The sequence below is a fragment of the Anomaloglossus baeobatrachus genome, chromosome 3 (assembly GCF_048569485.1).
Source record: "Anomaloglossus baeobatrachus isolate aAnoBae1 chromosome 3, aAnoBae1.hap1, whole genome shotgun sequence".
NCBI classification, from domain to species: domain Eukaryota; kingdom Metazoa; phylum Chordata; class Amphibia; order Anura; family Aromobatidae; genus Anomaloglossus; species Anomaloglossus baeobatrachus.
In genome coordinates, this window is record NC_134355.1 from 523,833,129 (window position 1) to 523,853,573 (window position 20,445).

General features: G+C 50.0%; 1 protein-coding gene across 1 annotated transcript in view; it reads left to right on the top strand.

Annotated features, from left to right (window-relative positions):
* The first annotated feature begins 5,271 nt into the window (after nucleotides 1–5,271).
* Nucleotides 5,272–20,445, top strand: part of IRS1 (insulin receptor substrate 1) — a 71,440-nt gene continuing 56,266 nt past the window's right edge. The window contains exon 1 of the mRNA XM_075340768.1: nucleotides 5,272–9,001. Coding sequence (XP_075196883.1) covers nucleotides 5,761–9,001 — 3,241 coding nt within the window. The 5' untranslated portion in view covers nucleotides 5,272–5,760. The remainder of the gene's footprint in view (nucleotides 9,002–20,445) is intronic.

Here is a 20,445-nt window from a genome sequence, read left to right on the forward strand (position 1 = left end):
TACCTCATCAGTAAATGGTTCAAAAATAAAAATGTGAATGCCAGAATTATGTCGTTTTCAGCCGCACCCACAAAAAAAGGCCAATCCAAACATATCCACCCCAAATAGTTTCAATTAAATCATCGGCTCAGGGCACAAAAAACACAACTGACTCATCCCCATGGACCAAAAATTGTGAGGGGTTTCGCCATTTCACCATTCTTGGAAGATTTTTTTCCCCGCAATCATATAAAGTGTCATTCAAAAGTACAGGCCATCTTGCAAAAAAACAGGTCATCGTATGTATGTGAACGGGAAAATATAAAAGGTACGGCTCTGGGAAGAAAAGGAGGAAAAAACTAAAGTGCGAAAAGTGAAAGTTCGCCCATTCGGGAAGGATTTATACGTGCAGCCAGCCCATTTCTCTGGGTAAATGCCCCTGCTGGGCTGGATTTCTCCCATTCACGTCATCCTCGGGTTATACCTCTGACCTGACATGGCTTTGATGCATTTTTTTGGTGCATTTCCAGAAGAACAAAGCACAGAAAATGCAGGAATGAGTGTGAACCATGTACAGGACTATAGGCGCAAAACTGCTGCAGATTTCAGCTTAGTGTGAACAGAGCCTCTATAACCACAGGGACGGGTCACTACGGCTACACCTGCTGCCATGACTGCCTGACCATAATACACAATACAGAAAGGTATTCGGCGGGCGATTTCCCTCCACACGTGAGGGCAGACACGACCCCTGCTATCATTTCATGGCCCTGGTGTCTTGCACACGGTGCAGAGCAGCCTCCGCTGTCCTCGGTGCACACGGTGCGGAGCAGCCTCCGCTGTCCTCAGAGCACACGGTGCGGAGCAGCCTCCGCTGTACTCAGAGCACATGGTGCGGAGCAGCCTCCGCTGTCCTTGACTCGCCCACCCCAGGGCTGTGGGACACCCGGTGCCGGGCCGGACTAGTCCGGTGGTAGTCAGTGGTGGCTGGGCCCAGCTCCGTGGCCCTGGTGGGTGTCAGTGGAGTATGTGGCTTGAATTAAAGTTTGTGTTCGTGACGCCACCTGTGGTATGCGGCTAATAGGCCGCCGCTGCTGTATGAGGCCTCCGGGGGATGATATGGCAGCAATGGTGGTACTACTCCCCACAGGTGGAGCAATGCCCCGGGGCACACTGTTGGTGCTTGTGAGTGTCTATGCAGATGAAATAACAGAGGCAACTTCAAGGGTACAGTTTCAAGTTCTTTACTCACAATTCTTGTCACAGTCCTGCAGGGACCCTCGGACTGCTGGGACCACTGTCAGGGACCTCCGCCGTTTCTGGGTGATTCTGAGAGTAAAAGCCGGTACCCTTCTCTTAAGTGTCTCTACCTTCAGCTGTCTTCCTTAGCCTTGCCTTGGCAGGTTGAACCTGGCTTGGCCTCCACAACAGCCTCCAGGCTGGGGAGTCACCTGTCGGCTGATTATCCCTTTTCTGGGGGTACTGCTGTGGGCTGTGGCCCAGGGAGTTTACAACATTCCCTGGGCCTCGGTTTTTACTGTTTGGAGATGATTTTGCACTCCTCCGGTTTCTAGGGACCGTCCCCTGTTGCAGCTTGATCCCTCCACTGATGTTCTTGTGGAGCAGGCCACCGCAGCTCTACAACTACCCGTGGTACCTCTAGGACTACCCATGGCCCTGGGACCCTTTCTGTTCTCTGCGTGGTGTCACCTGGACCCTCTGAGTCCCAGGATCTTCATCAGGAAGCGTCTCTTTCTTTCTTTCAGCTCCTGTCTGACTTGGAGCTCTGTTTCCTTTTTTTTTCTTCTTCTCCTCCTTGCCTGCCTCCAGCAGGTCTCCTTCTCCTCCCTCTCTTCGACTAACTAAACTTGACCTTCCTTTCTGTGTCTGCTCTCAGATGGCTCCTCCCACCTCCCCAGTTGCTCTGATCTACCCTATAGGAGCAGGGATGGGTCTTATGACCCCCTCCCAGCATGCAGCATGGGAGGGTTATCTGCCACTTTCCCTGGTCCCAGTGTGTTCCTAGCAATGGGTGTAGTGTGGATTTACCAGGGGACCGGAGTTCACTCTCTTCCTCTCCCAGAATGGGGCATCACACCGCTGGATGGGTTGCAATGACCTGTGGCGACGGAAGCCTCAGGGGCGCCACATCCTCAGAGCACACGGTGCGGAGCAGCCTCCGCTGTACTCGGTGCACATGGTGCGGAGCAGCCTCCGCTGTCCTCGGTGCACACGGTGCGGAGCAGCCTCCGCTGTCCTCGGTGCACACGGTGCGGAGCAGCCTCCGCTGTCCTCGGTGCAAACGGTGCGGAGCAGCCTCCGCTGTCCTCGGTGCACACGGTGCGGAGCAGCCTCCGCTGTCCTCGGTGCACACGGTGCGGAGCAGCCTCCGCTGTCCTCGGTGCACACGGTGCGGCGCAGCCTCCGCTGTCCTCAGAGCACACGGTGCGGAGCAGCCTCCGCTGTCCTCAGAGCACACGGTGCGGAGCAGCCTCCCTGTCCTCGGTGCACACGGTGCGGAGCAGCCTCCGCTGTCCTCGGTGCGGAGCAGCCTCCGCTGTCCTCGGTGCACACGGTGCGGAGCAGCCTCCGCTGTCCTCGGTGCAAACGGTGCGGAGCAGCCTCCGCTGTCCTCGGTGCACACGGTGCGGAGCAGCCTCCGCTGTCCTCGGTGCACACGGTGCGGCGCAGCCTCCGCTGTCCTCAGAGCACACGGTGCGGAGCAGCCTCCGCTGTCCTCGGTGCACACGGTGCGGAGCAGCCTCCGCTGTCCTCGGTGCACACGGTGCGGAGCAGCCTCCGCTGTCCTCGGTGCACACGGTGCGGAGCAGCCTCCGCTGTCCTCGGTGCACATGGTGCGGAGCAGCCTCCGCTGTCCTCGGTGCACATGGTCTGTCCTCGGTGCACACGGTGCGGAGCAGCCTCCGCTGTCCTCAGAGCACACGGTGCGGAGCAGCCTCCGCTGTCCTCAGAGCACACGGTGCGGAGCAGCCTCCGCTGTCCTCGGTGCACATGGTGCGGAGCAGCCTCCGCTGTCCTCGGTGCGGAGCAGCCTCCGCTGTCCTCGGAGCACACGGTGCGGAGCAGCCTCCGCTGTCCTCGGTGCACATGGTGCGGAGCAGCCTTCGCTGTCCTCCGTGCACACGGTGCGGAGCAGCCTCCGCTGTCCTCGGTGCACATGGTGCGGAGCAGCCTCCGCTGTCCTCGGTGCACATGGTGCGGAGCAGCCTCCGCTGTCCTCGGTGCACACGGTGCGGAGCAGCCTTCGCTGTCCTCCGTGCACACGGTGCGGAGCAGCCTCCGCTGTCCTCGGTGCACATGGTGCGGAGCAGCCTCCGCTGTCCTCGGTGCACATGGTGCGGAGCAGCCTCCGCTATCCTCGGTGCACACGGTGCGGAGCAGCCTCCGCTGTCCTCGGTGCACATGGTGCGGAGCAGCCTCCGCTATCCTCGGTGCACACGGTGCGGAGCAGCCTCCGCTATCCTCGGTGCACACGGTGCGGAGCAGCCTCCGCTGTCCTCGGTGCAAACGGTGCGGAGCAGCCTCCGCTGTCCTCGGTGCACACGGTGCGGAGCAGCCTCCGCTGTCCTCGGTGCACACGGTGCGGCGCAGCCTCCGCTGTCCTCAGAGCACACGGTGCGGAGCAGCCTCCGCTGTCCTCGGTGCACACGGTGCGGAGCAGCCTCCGCTGTCCTCGGTGCACACGGTGCGGAGCAGCCTCCGCTGTCCTCGGTGCACACGGTGCGGAGCAGCCTCCGCTGTCCTCGGTGCACATGGTGCGGAGCAGCCTCCGCTGTCCTCGGTGCACATGGTCTGTCCTCGGTGCACACGGTGCGGAGCAGCCTCCGCTGTCCTCAGAGCACACGGTGCGGAGCAGCCTCCGCTGTCCTCAGAGCACACGGTGCGGAGCAGCCTCCGCTGTCCTCGGTGCACATGGTGCGGAGCAGCCTCCGCTGTCCTCGGTGCGGAGCAGCCTCCGCTGTCCTCGGAGCACACGGTGCGGAGCAGCCTCCGCTGTCCTCGGTGCACATGGTGCGGAGCAGCCTTCGCTGTCCTCCGTGCACACGGTGCGGAGCAGCCTCCGCTGTCCTCGGTGCACATGGTGCGGAGCAGCCTCCGCTGTCCTCGGTGCACATGGTGCGGAGCAGCCTCCGCTGTCCTCGGTGCACACGGTGCGGAGCAGCCTTCGCTGTCCTCCGTGCACACGGTGCGGAGCAGCCTCCGCTGTCCTCGGTGCACATGGTGCGGAGCAGCCTCCGCTATCCTCGGTGCACACGGTGCGGAGCAGCCTCTGCTGTCCTCGGTGCACACGGTGCGGAGCAGCCTCCGCTGTCCTCGGTGCACACGGTGCGGAGCAGCCTCCGCTGTCCTCGGTGCACACGGTGCGGAGCAGCCTCCGCTGTCCTCGGTGCACATGGTGCGGAGCAGCCTCTGCTGTCCTCGGTGCACACGGTGCGGAGCAGCCTCTGCTGTCCTCGGTGCACACGGTGCGGAGCAGCCTCCGCTGTCCTCGGTGCACACGGTGCGGAGCAGCCTCCGCTGTCCTCGGTGCACATGGTGCGGAGCAGCCTCCGCTATCCTCGGTGCACACGGTGCGGAGCAGCCTCCGCTGTCCTCGGTGCACATGGTGCGGAGCAGCCTCCGCTATCCTCGGTGCACACGGTGCGGAGCAGCCTCCGCTATCCTCGGTGCACACGGTGCGGAGCAGCCTCCGCTGTCCTCGGTGCACACGGTGCGGAGCAGCCTCCGCTGTCCTCAGAGCACACGGTGCGGAGCAGCCTCCGCTGTCCTCGGTGCACATGGTGCGGAGCAGCCTCCGCTATCCTCGGTGCACACGGTGCGGAGCAGCCTCCGCTGTCCTCAGTGCACACGGTGCGGAGCAGCCTCTGCTGTCCTCGGTGCACACGGTGCGGACTGCGGAGCACCACACTGCACCGCGCTATACATTCACTTCACAAATAACAGGGAACTGAATGGCGTTTACGCCTTTTTACTACGCCACACCTCAACCAAACTAATATTTAGAATAGAAGTGATCGACAGATAACAGCAGCCAATGAAATTGCGGGATAGTGCCCCAACGCCTCCTCGCCGTTCCATAGTAGTAAAGCAGATGGGGGCGTGGCTTTAGCGCAGTGAGAGCAGCAGGGTAGGTTGCAACTGGCGGCGGCTTCTGCTGCACGCAGTGTGTGTGGTGCTGCTGCTGGAGCGGTCACGTGTTGCTGAGACGGAGGCGGCGGGAGCTGAGAGAGGGGGCGGGGCTGCGCTCCCGGGAACTCAGACACAGACACAGCTTGTTTTGGTTTATTTCGCGAGGAGAGGCGGGGGGAGAGGACGCCTGGCAGAAACTCCGGCAACTCCTGCACCGAGCTCTCCCCGGAGCACTTCTTATCAGCGGAGCGCTGCAGCCACGGTCCGGCCGTGCTCCCGGAGTGAGTGAAGGAGGGGGACAAGTCTCCAGCCGGGGGTGAGGAGCCGGCGGGTGCAGAGACCTGCCAGACTGCCCATCACATGCCACTCTCTGCAGCGCGATGGGACTGAATGGGCAGCCAGTGACCCCCTCCCGCCAGTGACATTGCCCGCAGTGCCGCCCACGATGAGGCTCCCCGGGTGTGGACGCCTGCCCTCGGTCCCGCTGGGCTCCGCCGCTCTGTGGATGTCCTGATCCAGGGGAATACAACTCTGCCCAGTGCACGGTGCTGAATGAGCTGGGCACACTGACTTTATCTGCAAGGACTACGTATTGTCTGCATTTTGTAGGATTATTTATACTTTGGTACCATGGCCAGCCCCACAGATCCTCCACCTCAGGAGAACAACTTCTCTGATGTCAAGAAGGTAGGGTACCTTAGAAAACCCAAGAGCATGCACAAAAGATTCTTCGTGCTCCGAGCTGCCAGCGACTCTGGTCCAGCCCGTCTGGAGTATTATGAGAACGAGAAGAAGTGGCGGCACAAATCTGGGGCCCCAAAAAGGTCCATTCCACTGGAAAGCTGCTTTAATATCAACAAAAGGGCGGATTCAAAGAACAAACATTTAGTCGCCCTGTACACGAAAGACGAGTGTTTTGCCATTGCTGCTGATTGTGAACAAGAACAGGAGGGATGGTATCAAGCGCTAGTGGATCTGCATAATCGGGGTAAAACTCACCACCACCATCACTACAGCGAAGGAGCTGCCAATGGGGTGCATGACGGAGTTAATGGAGAGGATGTCTATGGGGAAGTGACCCCCCCTGGTTTGGCCTTTAAGGAAGTGTGGCAAGTGATAATGAAGCCGAAGGGTTTAGGACAGCTTAAAAATCTTGTTGGAATCTACCGCCTGTGCCTAACCCATCGAACAATCAGTTTGGTTAAACTCAATTCAGATGCGGCAGCCGTAGTGTTGCAGCTCATGAACATTCGGCGATGTGGACATTCAGAAAATTTCTTCTTTATCGAAGTTGGTCGCTCTGCCGTGACAGGGGCTGGTGAATTCTGGATGCAGGTGGATGACTCTGTTGTGGCGCAAAATATGCACGAGACAATCCTCGAGGCCATGAAAGCATTGAGCGATGAATTTCGACCTCGTAGCAAAAGCCAGTCTTCGTCTAATTGCTCCAACCCAATTTCTGTGCCTCTCAGAAGGCATCACCTTAACCATCCTCCTCCAAGCCAAGTAGGGCTAAACCGGAGAGCTCGTACGGAAAGTGTAACCGCCACCTCTCCTGCTGGAGGAACCGGTAAACATGGATCTTCATCCTCGTTCAGGGTTCGAGCTTCAAGTGATGGAGAAGGTACAATGTCAAGACCAGCCTCAATGGATGGCAGCCCAGTTAGCCCAAGTGCCAGCAGGGCCCAGTCGCATCGGCATAGGGGCAGTTCTCGACTTCATCCACCTCTAAACCATAGTCGCTCCATTCCCATGCCAACAAGTCGCTGCTCTCCCTCCGCAACAAGTCCTGTAAGTTTGTCCTCCAGCAGCACCAGTGGACATGGCTCCACTTCTGACTGCTTGTGTCCACGAAGATCCAGTGCCTCAGTTTCAGGTTCCCCCAGTGATGGAGGATTTATTTCTTCTGATGAATATGGATCCAGTCCGTGTGATTTCAGAAGCTCCTTCCGCAGCGTGACACCAGACTCTTTGGGGCACACGCCTCCAGCTCGAGAAGAAGAATTGAACAACTACATCAGCATGGGCAAATCTAACAATCTAATTCAGAGAAGCACACCACAAAGGTACCATTTAAGTAGAGGTGAAGAGAATAGCGACCTTGACAAAGTATTCAGAAAGAGGACTCATTCCTCAGGTACTTCCCCACCTACTGTTTCCCATCAGAAGACCCCCTCACAGTCATCCATGGAGGAATATACCGAGATGATGCCTTCCTATCCTTTGCGCCTCTCATCATTTAGGCACTCAGCTTTTGTGCCCACTTACTCATATCCAGAAGAGTGCCTAGATCTCCATCTAGAAAACAGACCAAACCACAGTGATGATGGCTATATGCCAATGTCACCAGGTGTTGCTCCCGTGCCTGCTAAAAATGGTGACTACATGCCCATGAGTCCGAAGAGTGTGTCAGCCCCACAGCAGATTATTAATCCGAGACGACATACACAAGTAGACTCCAATGGCTATATGATGATGTCTCCTAGTGGCAGTTGTTCTCCAGACAGCTGTAACTACAGCAAAATTTGGACAAATGGTGTCAACCCAAAATTGTCCATAGAGAGCAATGATGGTAAATTGGCTTGCAGTGACTACATAAATATGTCACCAGCTAGTGGTTCAACTACTAGCACTCCACCTGATTGCTATCTGAATTCTGTTGAAGAGCCATCGAAACCTGTCTATTCTTACTTTTCTTTGCCAAGGTCCTTTAAGCACGTCCACCGGAAGAATGACGATGGCCACTCTCGCTCATCTGTAAGTTCAGGTCATCCTTTATACACAGAGGAATCCTCCTCTTCTTCCACAAGCAGTGATAGTCTTGGAGGACAAGAAACCCAACAGAGCCGTAAAAGTGAAATTTGTCTCCATGGAAGAAGCAGCAGATTGAACAGGCCCACACGGTTGTCCTTAGAAATTAGTAGTAAGGCCAGCACGTTGCCAAGGGCTCGGGAACCTGCATTACCTCCAGAGCCAAAAAGTCCTGGGGAGTATGTGAACATAGAGTTCAATGAAAAGATATTCCCTGGGGGATTAATATCTTCAGTACATTCACCATCCTTTGTGCAGAGTAGAGTGGTTCCTCAGAGAGAGAACTTGTCTGAATACATGAACATGGACCTCAAGCACTGGAGGGCAAAAAATGCTTACACATCATGTAAACCTGTCAGCACCGTGTGCTCAACAGACCTGTGTAGTAGTCGTCCGCCTGTTCGAGGAAAGCCGGCTCAGCGGGACTATATGAGCATGCAACTGGGTTCCCTTTGTTCAGACTATAGTCAATTACCACCTGCCCGTACCACTCCCAAGCCAATCTCTCCATCTTGTAACAGTAATTATGCAGAAATGACAATTGGCGTAGTCCCTGATAATTTGCCTGCTCCCCCACCATCCGGTAATACAAGCCTAGCGGAAACATCCTGTCCTCTTCTGGGCCAGGGCTCTGGCCCCAGCGCATTTACCCGTGTTAGCCTAAGCCCAAATCGCAACCAGAGTGCCAAAGTTGTCAGGGCAGGTGACCCACAGGGTAGGAGGCGACACAGCTCGGAGACCTTTTCTTCTACCCCTACCACAGCCCGAGTTAGTGCTGGACCTGTTTCTGGAGATGATGTTAAGAGACACAGTTCTGCTTCATTTGAGAATGTTTGGGTCAGGCCTGGAGACTCTGTAAGGAGAGAGTCTCAGCAGCCTTTAGACCACCATCAAAATGGCCTCAATTACATTGATTTGGATCTAGTTAAAGATTTGACTGGCCTGGAACATTGTAACCCCCATCAGACTGTGATCACCCACCCCTCAGATGATTTGAGTGCTTACGCTAGCATCACTTTCCACAAGTTGGATGAACGCAGGAGCCAGACAGAGACAGAAGGTAGGTCACAGAATTGCTCCTCATAAAAACTTAGGTCCTTTGAAGACCAGTATGTGCATACATCTAGCAGGTCCTTCTCTCTAACCCTGGTGCTATTACAACTGGTTTTATTGTCAATTCTTACTGTTTGACCATATCTCACCCTGCCAGGTGTAGCAGACAGACAGGGTGTAGGGTGTTCGGTGTAGGAATGGTTGAGTAAATAGTTTAGCTTGTGTGTCATATATATATATATAATATATAATATATATATTATTTTATCCCCTCACTGGACGACCTTTAAGCTTTATCAAATGTTGCCCAATTCTTTGTATTTTGTGTCCTTTTTCGCAGGTGGGACAGGTTACACAAGCTTCACAGTTGTACATGTGGTGACAGAGGTCAATAAAGGTGGGGCACAATTGTCCTGCTCCTGCATCCGATCTGCTAGGTCCCTTTTAGGCTATGTGCCCACGCTGCGGATTTACCGCGGATTTTGCCGCGGATTTCCCGAAAATCTGCAGCAGCGGCACTTCCAAGCCATTTCAATGGCATTTTGGAAATGCTGTGTCCATGCTGCGGATTTTTACGCTGCGGATTTGCCGCGGATTTTGATGCGGAAAAATCTGCAGCATGTCAATTGTTTGTTGCGGATTTTGGTGCGGATTTGGGTATACAATGGGGAAAAAAAAAAAAATCCGCGGCAAATCCGCGGGTGCGGATTTGCCGCGAAAGTCACGGATTTTCAGGCAGAAAAGTCCGCAGATACATTCTACCGTGGACACATAGCCTTACCGTTCTGGTTTGAAATGAGTTTCTTTTACATTCTAGTTGTTTTTTTGTGTTGCAGAGGTGAATTTGTAACTTCATTATTGCATTGTGCGTGTATTGTATGTGCTTATCCTCCAAGAGACATGCCGGCAATGTTCTGCTTATCTTCTTACCATGTGATGTTGGAAGTTATTGTAGTGGGGCCACGTGTCTGATTCTGCCAGGGTGAGGCATGTGCGGCTCTGCGGAGGTCAGGAGTCTTCTGTGCCTGATGGTGGCATGTTTTCTTCATGGTTGTGGTGTCTTCTGTTGATTACAAATGTCAGTGTTGTGCCATGTGCTTAAACTTTGTGGCTTGTCATGGGGCTGATTTAGCTGGGAGCAGTCATTAGTCTTCAGTGCTCCTTTGTTTCACGTCTTTGTGTCTGGCTGGAGACCACCACACACATGAGAAGTCAGTCCTAAAATATTAGCATCTCTCCTTTGATATGCTCTGCTTTTACACAGCTGGATGTATTGCGCACTTTTGGCTGTGTGATAACATAGTCTAGACTGCTCTCCTTCACGCGCTTTACAACCGTCCCTTAAGATTGTGCTTGTTGATGCTTCAGGAGTTTATTAAAAATGAAATCCTAATGGGTTTAGCTTGAAATCATATCCTTTCTCTTCCGAGTTTAATTGCACGGTGAAAACCCAATTAGAGGAAATTCCGTTACTAATGTGATTGTTTTATTCTCCGCAGTAGTCAATTATTCTCTGTAATTAATTGCGGCTTTTCCAGGATATGATTAAAATATCCAAGAACAAAACTCTGCTTTCTGTTCATCCAAACGTTCCTCAGGTTCATGTGAAACCTAAGGTGCACGGATTGTTCTGCAGCATTTTCTAATGTTGAGTGCTATAGTCAGATTTATTAGAGACTTTAGGACATTATTGTAAATGATATATATACAGTGGTTGTGGAGCTTATTACAACATGACCTGAGTTTTTCTTTAGTGTATGTTTCTTAAAGTGACAGTGCCTATATAGAGTATATGCTGTACGTGTATGAGGACGTGGTAGGTAATAGGTTGAGGATGAGGGTGTAATCCTGCACTTTTCTTTAGTGGACCAGCAGAGCTTCATGAATGAAGAAATTAGAGCGTGGGAATTTGTCATTTCATGGGCTCATTGCTTCCATCCCGCCCTCTCTTCCTTCTTATTAGCACACATCCGCTTAACCCCCAAGCCTCTCTAACCATTTGGCAGCTGTATGCTCTTCTGTGTGTCAACTTGCTTACCCTTCCTCCTCCTGGATGGGCTCACACTGTGCTCCTTGTTTTTTTTTATGCCTTAAGTCAGTACATTGTCTCGTGCAGCCATCTTTTGCCATGACTTCCTTTACCCAAGCCCTTTTTGGCTCCTCTGGTTGGATGAGATACTCCACATCTGTCTCCATGTGCATCCTATTGTGGCTCCTCATAATGGTTCTTACAGAGCGCCACAAACTGATCACTTTCTTAACTCTTTCACTGCCTTGTTTGGTAGAACCTCACTATTTTCTTTTCTTTTTTTGTTTCACTTAGCCTTCTGATGATCAGACCCTTTCTAGAATGGAAAAACAACCTGCAGCTGGCGCAGTTGCATGTGCAGGGGCTGCCGGCAGGTGTGTGCAGTACAGCGTGCTCGCCGGAGACACCCTGTCTGCTTTTTGTGTCTGATATGGAGGGAATTGATGTTTACTGGTGGCCTGTCTGAGCTAGAGCCCTGCATCAGCAAAATATTTCGCCGGGATTGCGACTCCAGTTTCTGTTTAGATGGCCTTTTTTTGTTTCGTGTTGATGTTTTTACATAAACCTTTTAGATTAAAATGTAACGAGTCAGGAGTAAAGGTGACTGACGTGTTTGTTGTCTGTGTCCTCGGTAGGTAAACAGTTCCGTGTTTGTGTCCAGGTCGTAATGCTTTGGACCTGGCTTTGATTGTGATCCAACAAACGGCAATCTTTAGAGTTTGGACTCGCTGACTATGTGTCAATATTTATCATACGTGAAATGCCCTTTATAACTATTGATAACTTATCTCTGCAAATTCTTCTTGGACACTCTCACATCGCAACCTGTGTTGGGTAGAGACTGACGTATTAAATAATGTGGCATCGATAGGAGCTGTGCTTAATGAGCTAAGGTCATGTAAGGTAATCTGATCTTAGACGCTGTACGGAGCACATTGCTGGGAGTGTACACTAAGTACAGCAGGACGTTTTGAAATGAGTCTCACTCCCTTTAAATTACAACTTTAGAAAGTGCTTTTGGAAGAGAGGCCTGTGTTAATAATGTAGCATCAGATGTTAATAGTAGATACTGTATGAAGTGGTGAAAGTCATGTCAGTGATGGGTGAGTGCCAATGATCAGTGTTAGTATTTTGGATGCTGTGTGTTTTCGCTGCATCCAAAACACTGCATTGTACAGTACAAGCACAGCGGATGGGGTTTATAGAAATTCCCTGCCAACTGTACATCTTTTAGACACTCCATAAACTGACCTGCGGCGCGGCTTTCCAATCCACAGCATGACTATTTATTCTTGCCGAGCCGCTAGTGCTTTGAGCGGGCGAATACAGCAAAAAATATGTTGCATCGGTAACCCTGATTGTGGGCACGGGCAGCGCATTCTACCACACAGGACACTAGCATCTCTGGAAGAGAAAACACACTGCATCCAGACACTGACACTCCTGGTTGTGTGCACGGGCAGCGCATGCTACCACACAGGACACTACTGTCTGGAAGATTAAACACACTGCGGCCAGATCACTCTCCTGATTCTGGGCACTTACAGTGCATTCTCGCATACAGAACACTAGCGTTCCGGAAGAGAAAACATGCTGCATCTAGACACTGGCACTCCTGACACTGTGCATTCTCCCACATAGGACACAAGCATCTCCAGAAGTGAAAACACACTGCATCCAGACACTGGCACTCCTGATCATGTGCATGAGCAGTGCGTTCTCCCACACAGGAGACTAGCATCTCTGCAAGAGAAAACACACTGCGTCTAGAAAACAGGCACTCTCGATCGTGGTATTGACAACCCATAGGACACTAGCGTCTGTGCAAGAGAAAATGCCCATGTTGAGAATCTCAGGACTCATACTTACTTCCACGCAGTTTTTAAACACTTATAATGCCATATTATTTCCACTGGGTGTAACTTGTGCTGAGTAGTCACCTAAATTGTCCCAGCAGCAATCTGGTGATCTCAATCACATCATTGCATTCATTGCAGTAAAGTCGCATGTTCAGTATTCTTTGTCTAAGGCTAGGTTCACATTTCCGTTGTTTTTCATCAGTCACATGCGTTGCTTGACGCATGTGACTGATGCGTTGTACAACGGATGATAAAGAACAGAATTCTTTGTCGGACTCCGTTCTGTGCGGGGGGCGGGGCGCGAGGTGGGTGGAGCCGAGCGGGGCCGTGGCTGAGGACGTCAGTGCCGCGGGGACTGCAGGGCCAGGGACAGGTGTGCGTATGTATGTGTATATATATATATATATAATATATACACACACATGCGGAGTGCGCACTTATCCAGGGTAAATATCGGGTAACTAAAAGCAAAGCACTTTTTGCTTGGTTAGTCGATATTTACACTGGTTACCAGCATGCACCGCTTAGCGCTGGCTCCCTGCACACGTAACCAGTGTAAATATCGGGTAACTAACCAAAGCGCATTGCTTAGTAACCCGATGTGTATCCTGGTTACGGTGTGCAGGGAGCCAGAGAGAGTATGCGCAGTGAAATCCTACGCATTGCGCTGCTCAAAAACCGTTACAGGCTGCGTTCCTTCCGCCCGGCAGTCAGTCGTTCCACGACTGATCAGTCGGGCGGAGGGTGCAACGCAGCATCATCAGTCACAATCCGCCGCTCATACAAGTCTATGGGAACAACGTAATCCGCTAAACGTATTCCGTTGTTTACCAGAGCAGCGGATTGTGACTGATACAATTTAACGGAAGTGTGAACCTAGCCTTATTGTTTATTGCATTTTGTTTCCTTGTATCCTGATGCATTGCGGAGGGATGGCATTTGCCTGCATTATATGGCTATGAGATCTGTTCACTTGTTTATGGCTTTTGACTTGGAAGTGTCTGCATAGATGCTGATCTGTTTCCTCCACTTCTGTTGGATTGATCTGAACCTGTCACATGCTGTTTTTCGCTCTGTTTTTGGAGCCTTTGTTCCCAGGCCAGACTCTTTTTCTCTTTCCAAACCAGCAAAAGGCTAAAGAAGTGATTGACTGCTGAGAATGGCATATCAGTTTCCCATGTTCAGGCCAATCTACTAGAGTATTTTTTTACTTAATTAAACCACAGGAATGCCATTCCATTCCCAGAGCTCTGCTATATTGTTATAGCAGCGGTGCATTCACATCTTCTGCAGATAAAGAGCTTTCACTCTGTGGACGTCATTATTAATGTGTTTTGTTTAATATCTTCTATTTCGTGTCTTGTCTGCATTTATCAATAGCAAAGGAAAGCTGCATTCACATCATAGCAGGCCATATTTTGTCAGCAGTCGCCAGCTTTGTAAAGCGATGAGAAGAGTGGGCACCGTTTACTTGGAGTGGGCATGGTCTGCAAGTGTCGACAGATTTCTAAATACGACAGCCAGAAAATGGTGAACATTTTGTCATAAATCTGTGACCGTTCATAACAGGCGTAGATTAATTTTCTGGCTTTAGGACAGCCCTACGGGTGCCAGATTTAGAGACGAGTGCCTTTTTAAATAAATGTTATATTTTACTCCAACACCACTTTAAATTTTATCTTCCGCTGACATGAAACACCCCTCTGAACAAATCTGCCCCATTGTGTCTACCATGGACAAACACCCTCACCTTCATATTGTTTTATTAGTTTTCCAATGTGGTGTCTGGTGCTGTTCCCCTGCACTGCGGGAGGCCGGGACACTATTTAAAGGGAACCTGACAGGTGCAATACGCACCCAGAACCACGAGCAGTTCTGGGTGCATATTGCTAATCCCTGCCTAACCGTCCCTGTATACACTAGCATAGATAAAGGGATTTTTAGAAAAAGTATATCTAAAAATCCTTTATTATATGCTAATGAGGCCAGCAACTAGTCGGGTGTTTGTTCCCTTAGCTAGTCGGCTCACATAGCTTGTTAGCATACCCCTGTGGGTGTACTAACATGCTAATGAATGGGCAGTGACGCCGCACATACCTCACTGTTCATGGCGGCCAGCACAGGATGCATGTACCTGAGGCTTCCGATCATGCGGACTAAACTGATGCCGGGTGTAAGCTTCTTGGTTTAAGTGAGGTACAGTGCGCATGAACGTAAGTGCCGAGGACTCCGGATCATGCGCAGAGCGCATTCATTGTCTGACGGCCCCCATGAACAGTGAGGTATGTGCGGCGAAGCTGCACGCCCACAGGGGTATGCTAGCATGCTATGTGGACTGACTAGCTAAGGGAACAATCAACCTCGGGACTAGTCCCCGCCCTCATTAGCATATAATATACGATCTTTAGAAATACTTTTTCCAAAGATCTTTATCTATGCTAGTGTATACAGGTACAATTAGGCAGGGATTAGCAAAATGCACCTAGAACTGCTCGTGGTACTGGGTACATATTGCACCCAACAGGTTCACTTTAACAGGAAAAGACTAAGGCTGCTTTCACACCTCCGGTTTTTGCTATGCGGCACAATCCGGCACTTTGCAGGAAAATCGCAACCGTTTTTTTTTGCTGCCGGTTGCGATTTTCCTGCATAGACTTTAATTAGTGCCGCATTGTGCCGCATGGCCTTGCGTTCCGTCCGTTTTTTTGCCGCATGCGGCAGATTTAGCCGATGCGGCGGCCGGATGGAACGTTGCCTGGCACGTTTTTTCGTGCGGCAAAAAAAACCGCATCGCGCCGCATTCGGCCGACGCGGCGCATTTTTCAATGCATGCCTATGGAGGCCGGATGCGGCGCGATGCGGCAATAACCGCATCCGGCCGCCGCATGCGGTTTTTGCCACTGCGCATGCTCAGTAGCATGCCGCAAGCGGCACAAACCGGACTGGCCGCAAAGGAAAAACTTATGCAAAGGATGCGGTGTTTTCACCGCATCCGTTGCATAGCTTGCACAGCCGGATTGAGCCGCAGAGCTCAAGCCGGATGTGTGAAAGTAGCCTAAAGGGGATATAATACTGTGAATAGGCACAGCATATTTTTTTATTCTTGGGGCTCTAATTTACCTTAGATGAGTTTACGTATAGGGGGTTTTCCCATGAACAAAGTACATTTTAATCAGTAGATCTTGGAATAATAATAATTTCCCCAATTGGATGTGTTGAAAAAAAAAATGTTCCTGTGCTGAGATAATCTTGTATGTGTCCCTGCTATGTACTGTGTAATGGCCGTGTCTGACCTAGTCTGATCATACCACATCTCCTGGGATGGGGAGGACGCAATTGAGTATAATGACATTATAGGATGGAATCACAATTAATTATTTCTTTGAGGTAAAACTTTTTTAAAAACAGGTAAGGAAATGTTTTACCTCACAAAGAGAATCATCTGTGATCTCCTGCTGTAATGTCTGTATACTCTCTTTTGCATCCTCCCCTGCCCAGGAGATGTGGTATGATCAGATAATGTCCCTGTATGGTCAGACACGGCCATTACACAGTACATAGCAGGGGCACATATATAAGATTATCTAAGCACATAGGGAGAAGGATTAGGACTGTTGAAATTTCAATCCCAAATCCTTTTGTTTCTAATGGAGATTTGCCGCTGCCAGAGATGTCTTGCAGCAGCTTTCTCCTCTCTTTAAGGCTATATGCACACGCTGTATCTTTGTGGTGACCACAAACATGCATGTTTTTTGGCCCAAAAAAACGCTCCTGCAGCAAAAACGCATCCAAAAAACACATGCATTTTTTATACGTTTTTGTTCAGTGCGTTTTTGAGTTGAAATCGGTCTGGAAGGGCTCAAAAACGCTGGCAAAAAAAACTAAAGAATTCACATGCTGCAGTGGTCACCACAAAGACGCAGCCAAAATAAACTGCAACGTGTGCACCGCAAAAATTAAATCTCATAGACATTGCTGTGGAAGGAAACGCATGCAAAACTGCACCCAAAAACATGGCAAAAAAATGTAGTGTGCGCATGAGGCCTAAACACATGAATGCTTGGTTTTGGTTGAGCTGGGTGTGGATCCACTTGGGGACATTGGGAGATAACCTTTTAATGTCTGTGTATCCCTAATGATATAAGGATGGCGTATACTAGTAATATCATCTGTAGTCTGTTTTGTAAGTCCTGAAAGGCATAAATAATCGAATTGAACTTTTCCAAAAGTGTGGCACTACTCTTCAACAGCAGCACGGTCAATATTATACTCCTATACCTGTATCATTTATCATTTTCCATATCCTATATGTCATTCTTTTAAGACATTGTTATGGCCCCTTAAAAAGGACTGTCTCTTAAAGAATGCCCACTGGGGCAGATGGATTTCTAAGATGTTGCTTTTTGGACACAATCAAAGAGTAGACATGTATTATATGGTGGGCAGTTCACTTGATTCTAGTATTACACGTAGCATGTAATATTATATCACTGCTGCAGAAGATGCAGTATCCAGCAGCTGGACCTGTCCATCCGCTCATCGCCTTGCCTCAATTTACCGGTATTTGTCTTTAAGTTTTAAAATTGCCAACCTTTCAGTAGAACTTAAAAATATATTTCTTCAAAATGCTGAACGATATATAGATATATCTATATATAATATATATGGTCATTTTCCTGTAATTAATAATAATAATAATAATAATAATCTTTATTTCTATAGCGCCAACATATTCCGTAGCGCTTTACAATTCAGGAGGATCATATACAAACAAGTAACAGTTATAGAAATACAATATTTAGAGGGGAAAAAAAATACAACCCTGCTCGTGAGAGCTTACAATCTACAATGAGGTGGGGGGAGAGGCAAGGTTCAAGTGCTTATTTACAATGACAATCCAACCATCTCACGGAAATGGGGCTGGATAATGGTTTCCTGGACCAGTGGGCCCGAGCCTTGAGATGCCTTTGGGTGCCATGGAGGTAATTTTTCCTCTTTAACAAGGCATGTATGTATGTATGTATGTATGTATGTATGTATGTATGTATGTATGTATATGTATATATAATATATATATTATATGTATATACATACATGCCTTGTTAAAGAGGAAAAATTACAGGAAAATGACCATATATATTATATATATATATATATAGATAGATATATCTATATAATTTTAGACAAATGCGTTGTTAAAGAGGATATGTATGCATGTATGTATGTATGTATATATATATATATATATATATATATATACATACATACATACATACATACATACATACATACATACATACATACATACATACATATCCTCTTTAACAACGCATTTGTCTAAAATTATATAGATATATCTATCTATATATATATATATATATGTCATTTTCCTGTAATTTTTCCTCTTTAACAAGGCATGTATGTATATACTAATATATAAATATATATTGTGAGACTGTGACCGGGGTTATCTATGACGGCCGGTACGTCTCGCCCCGGTTGTGCTCACTCCATGATAGAAAGTAACTCCACTCCGGGGTTAATGCTGTTTCCCTACAGGCTGAAAGGAGGGTTAAAAGGAAACAGGAAGATGGGTGTGGTGGCCTAGTGTGAGGGAGTGAACACAACTCCCTGAGTTTCTGCCGGAGATAACACATGGGTGCTGTTGTGGACTTTTGTTTGTACAATAAACCGTGTGCTGTGACCATTGGTGCCTGGATCCCGTGTCTTCTGCCGCGCAGCCGACCACGCTACCTCACAATATATATACATACATACATACATACACACACACACACACACACACACACACACACACACACATACATATACATATACATATACATATATATATATATATATATATATATATATATATATATATATATATATATATATATAATAAAATATATTTTGTGAGATAGCGTGGTCGGCTGCGCAGCAGAAGACACGGGATCCAGGCATTAAGGTTCACAGCACACGGTTTAATGTCCAAACAAAAGTCCACAACAATATATCTGTGCCTCTCCAGCAGAGAACTCAGGGAGTTCTGTTCACTCCCTCACACCCGGCACACCTGCCCTTGTTCCTGTTTCCATTTAACCCTTCCTTCAGCCTGTAGGAAAACAGCATTAACCCTAGAGTGGATTTACTTTCTATCATGGAGTGAGCACAACCGGGGCGAGACATACCGGCCGTCATAGATAACCCCGGTCACAGTCTCACATACCCCCCCCCTCAGTTCAAGCGTGCGGGGTTGAACTCCCGCCATCAAACACGGGCCGCGGGACAAGGCATCGGCGTTGCCCTGCAACCTACCGGCCCTATGTTCAACCGTAAACCGGAAATTCTGCAGAGAAAGGAACCACCGGGTAACCCGGGCATTCCGTTCCTTGGTGGACCTCATCCAGACCAGTGGAGAGTGATCCGTCACCAAGCGAAACTGCCGTCCCAGCAGGTAATAGCGTAGGGACTCCAAGGCCCACTTGATCGCCAGGCACTCCTTCTCCACTACGCTATAATTACGCTCGGGAGGGGTGAGCTTCCTACTTAAGAAGGTGACGGGGTGTTCCTCCCCCTGAACCACCTGAGACAGCACTGCCCCTAGGCCGACCTCTGAGGCGTCAGTCTGCACTATGAACTCCTTCCGGAAATCAGGGTGTACAAGAACGGGCTGTCCGCACAGGACCCCCTTCAGGGCCCGGAAGGAGTCCTCGGCCTGCGGAGTCCAGCGCAGCATGACTGACTTCTTGCCTTTGAGAAGGTCCGTCAAGGGGGCTGATAGTCCCGCAAAATCCTTTACAAACCTCCTGTAGTATCCCACGATACCCAGGAAGGCCCTAACCTGCTTCGTGGTCAGGGGTCTAGGCCACTTCTGGATCGCCTCAACCTTGTTAACTTGGGGCTTAATCACTCCTTGGCCTATCACGTAGCCCAAGTAGCGGGCTTCCGTGAGTCCCAACGCACATTTCTTGGGATTGGCTGTCAATCCGGCTGTTCGAAGCGCGTCCACCACCGCTTGTACCTGTTCCAAGTGGGTCTGCCACTCGGAGCTGTAAATAATGATGTCATCAAGGTACGCTGATGCATACGCCTGGTGGGGTTCCAGCACTAAGTCCATCAACCTCTGGAACGTGGCCGGAGCGCCATGTAACCCAAAAGGCAAGACAACATAGTGGAAGAGACCCTCTGGCGTAACAAAAGCGGTTTTCTCCTTGGCGGACTCCGTCAGTGGCACCTGCCAGTACCCCTTGGTCAGGTCGAGCGTGGTAAAATATCGCGCCTGTCCCAGCCTATCAATCAGCTCATCCACCCGGGGCATGGGGTAGAGATCGAACTTGGATATTTCGTTCAATCTCCTAAAGTCATTGCAGAACCTTAAGGAGCCATCGGGTTTTGGTATTAGGACAATCGGACTAGCCCATTCACTCCGGGATTTTTCGATGACCCCCAGGCGTAACATTGTCTTTACTTCCTCCGATATGGCTTGTCGTCGAGCCTCCGGTACCCGGTATGACTTCAGGCGTACCTTCAGGTGGGGCTCGGTGACAATATCATGTCGTA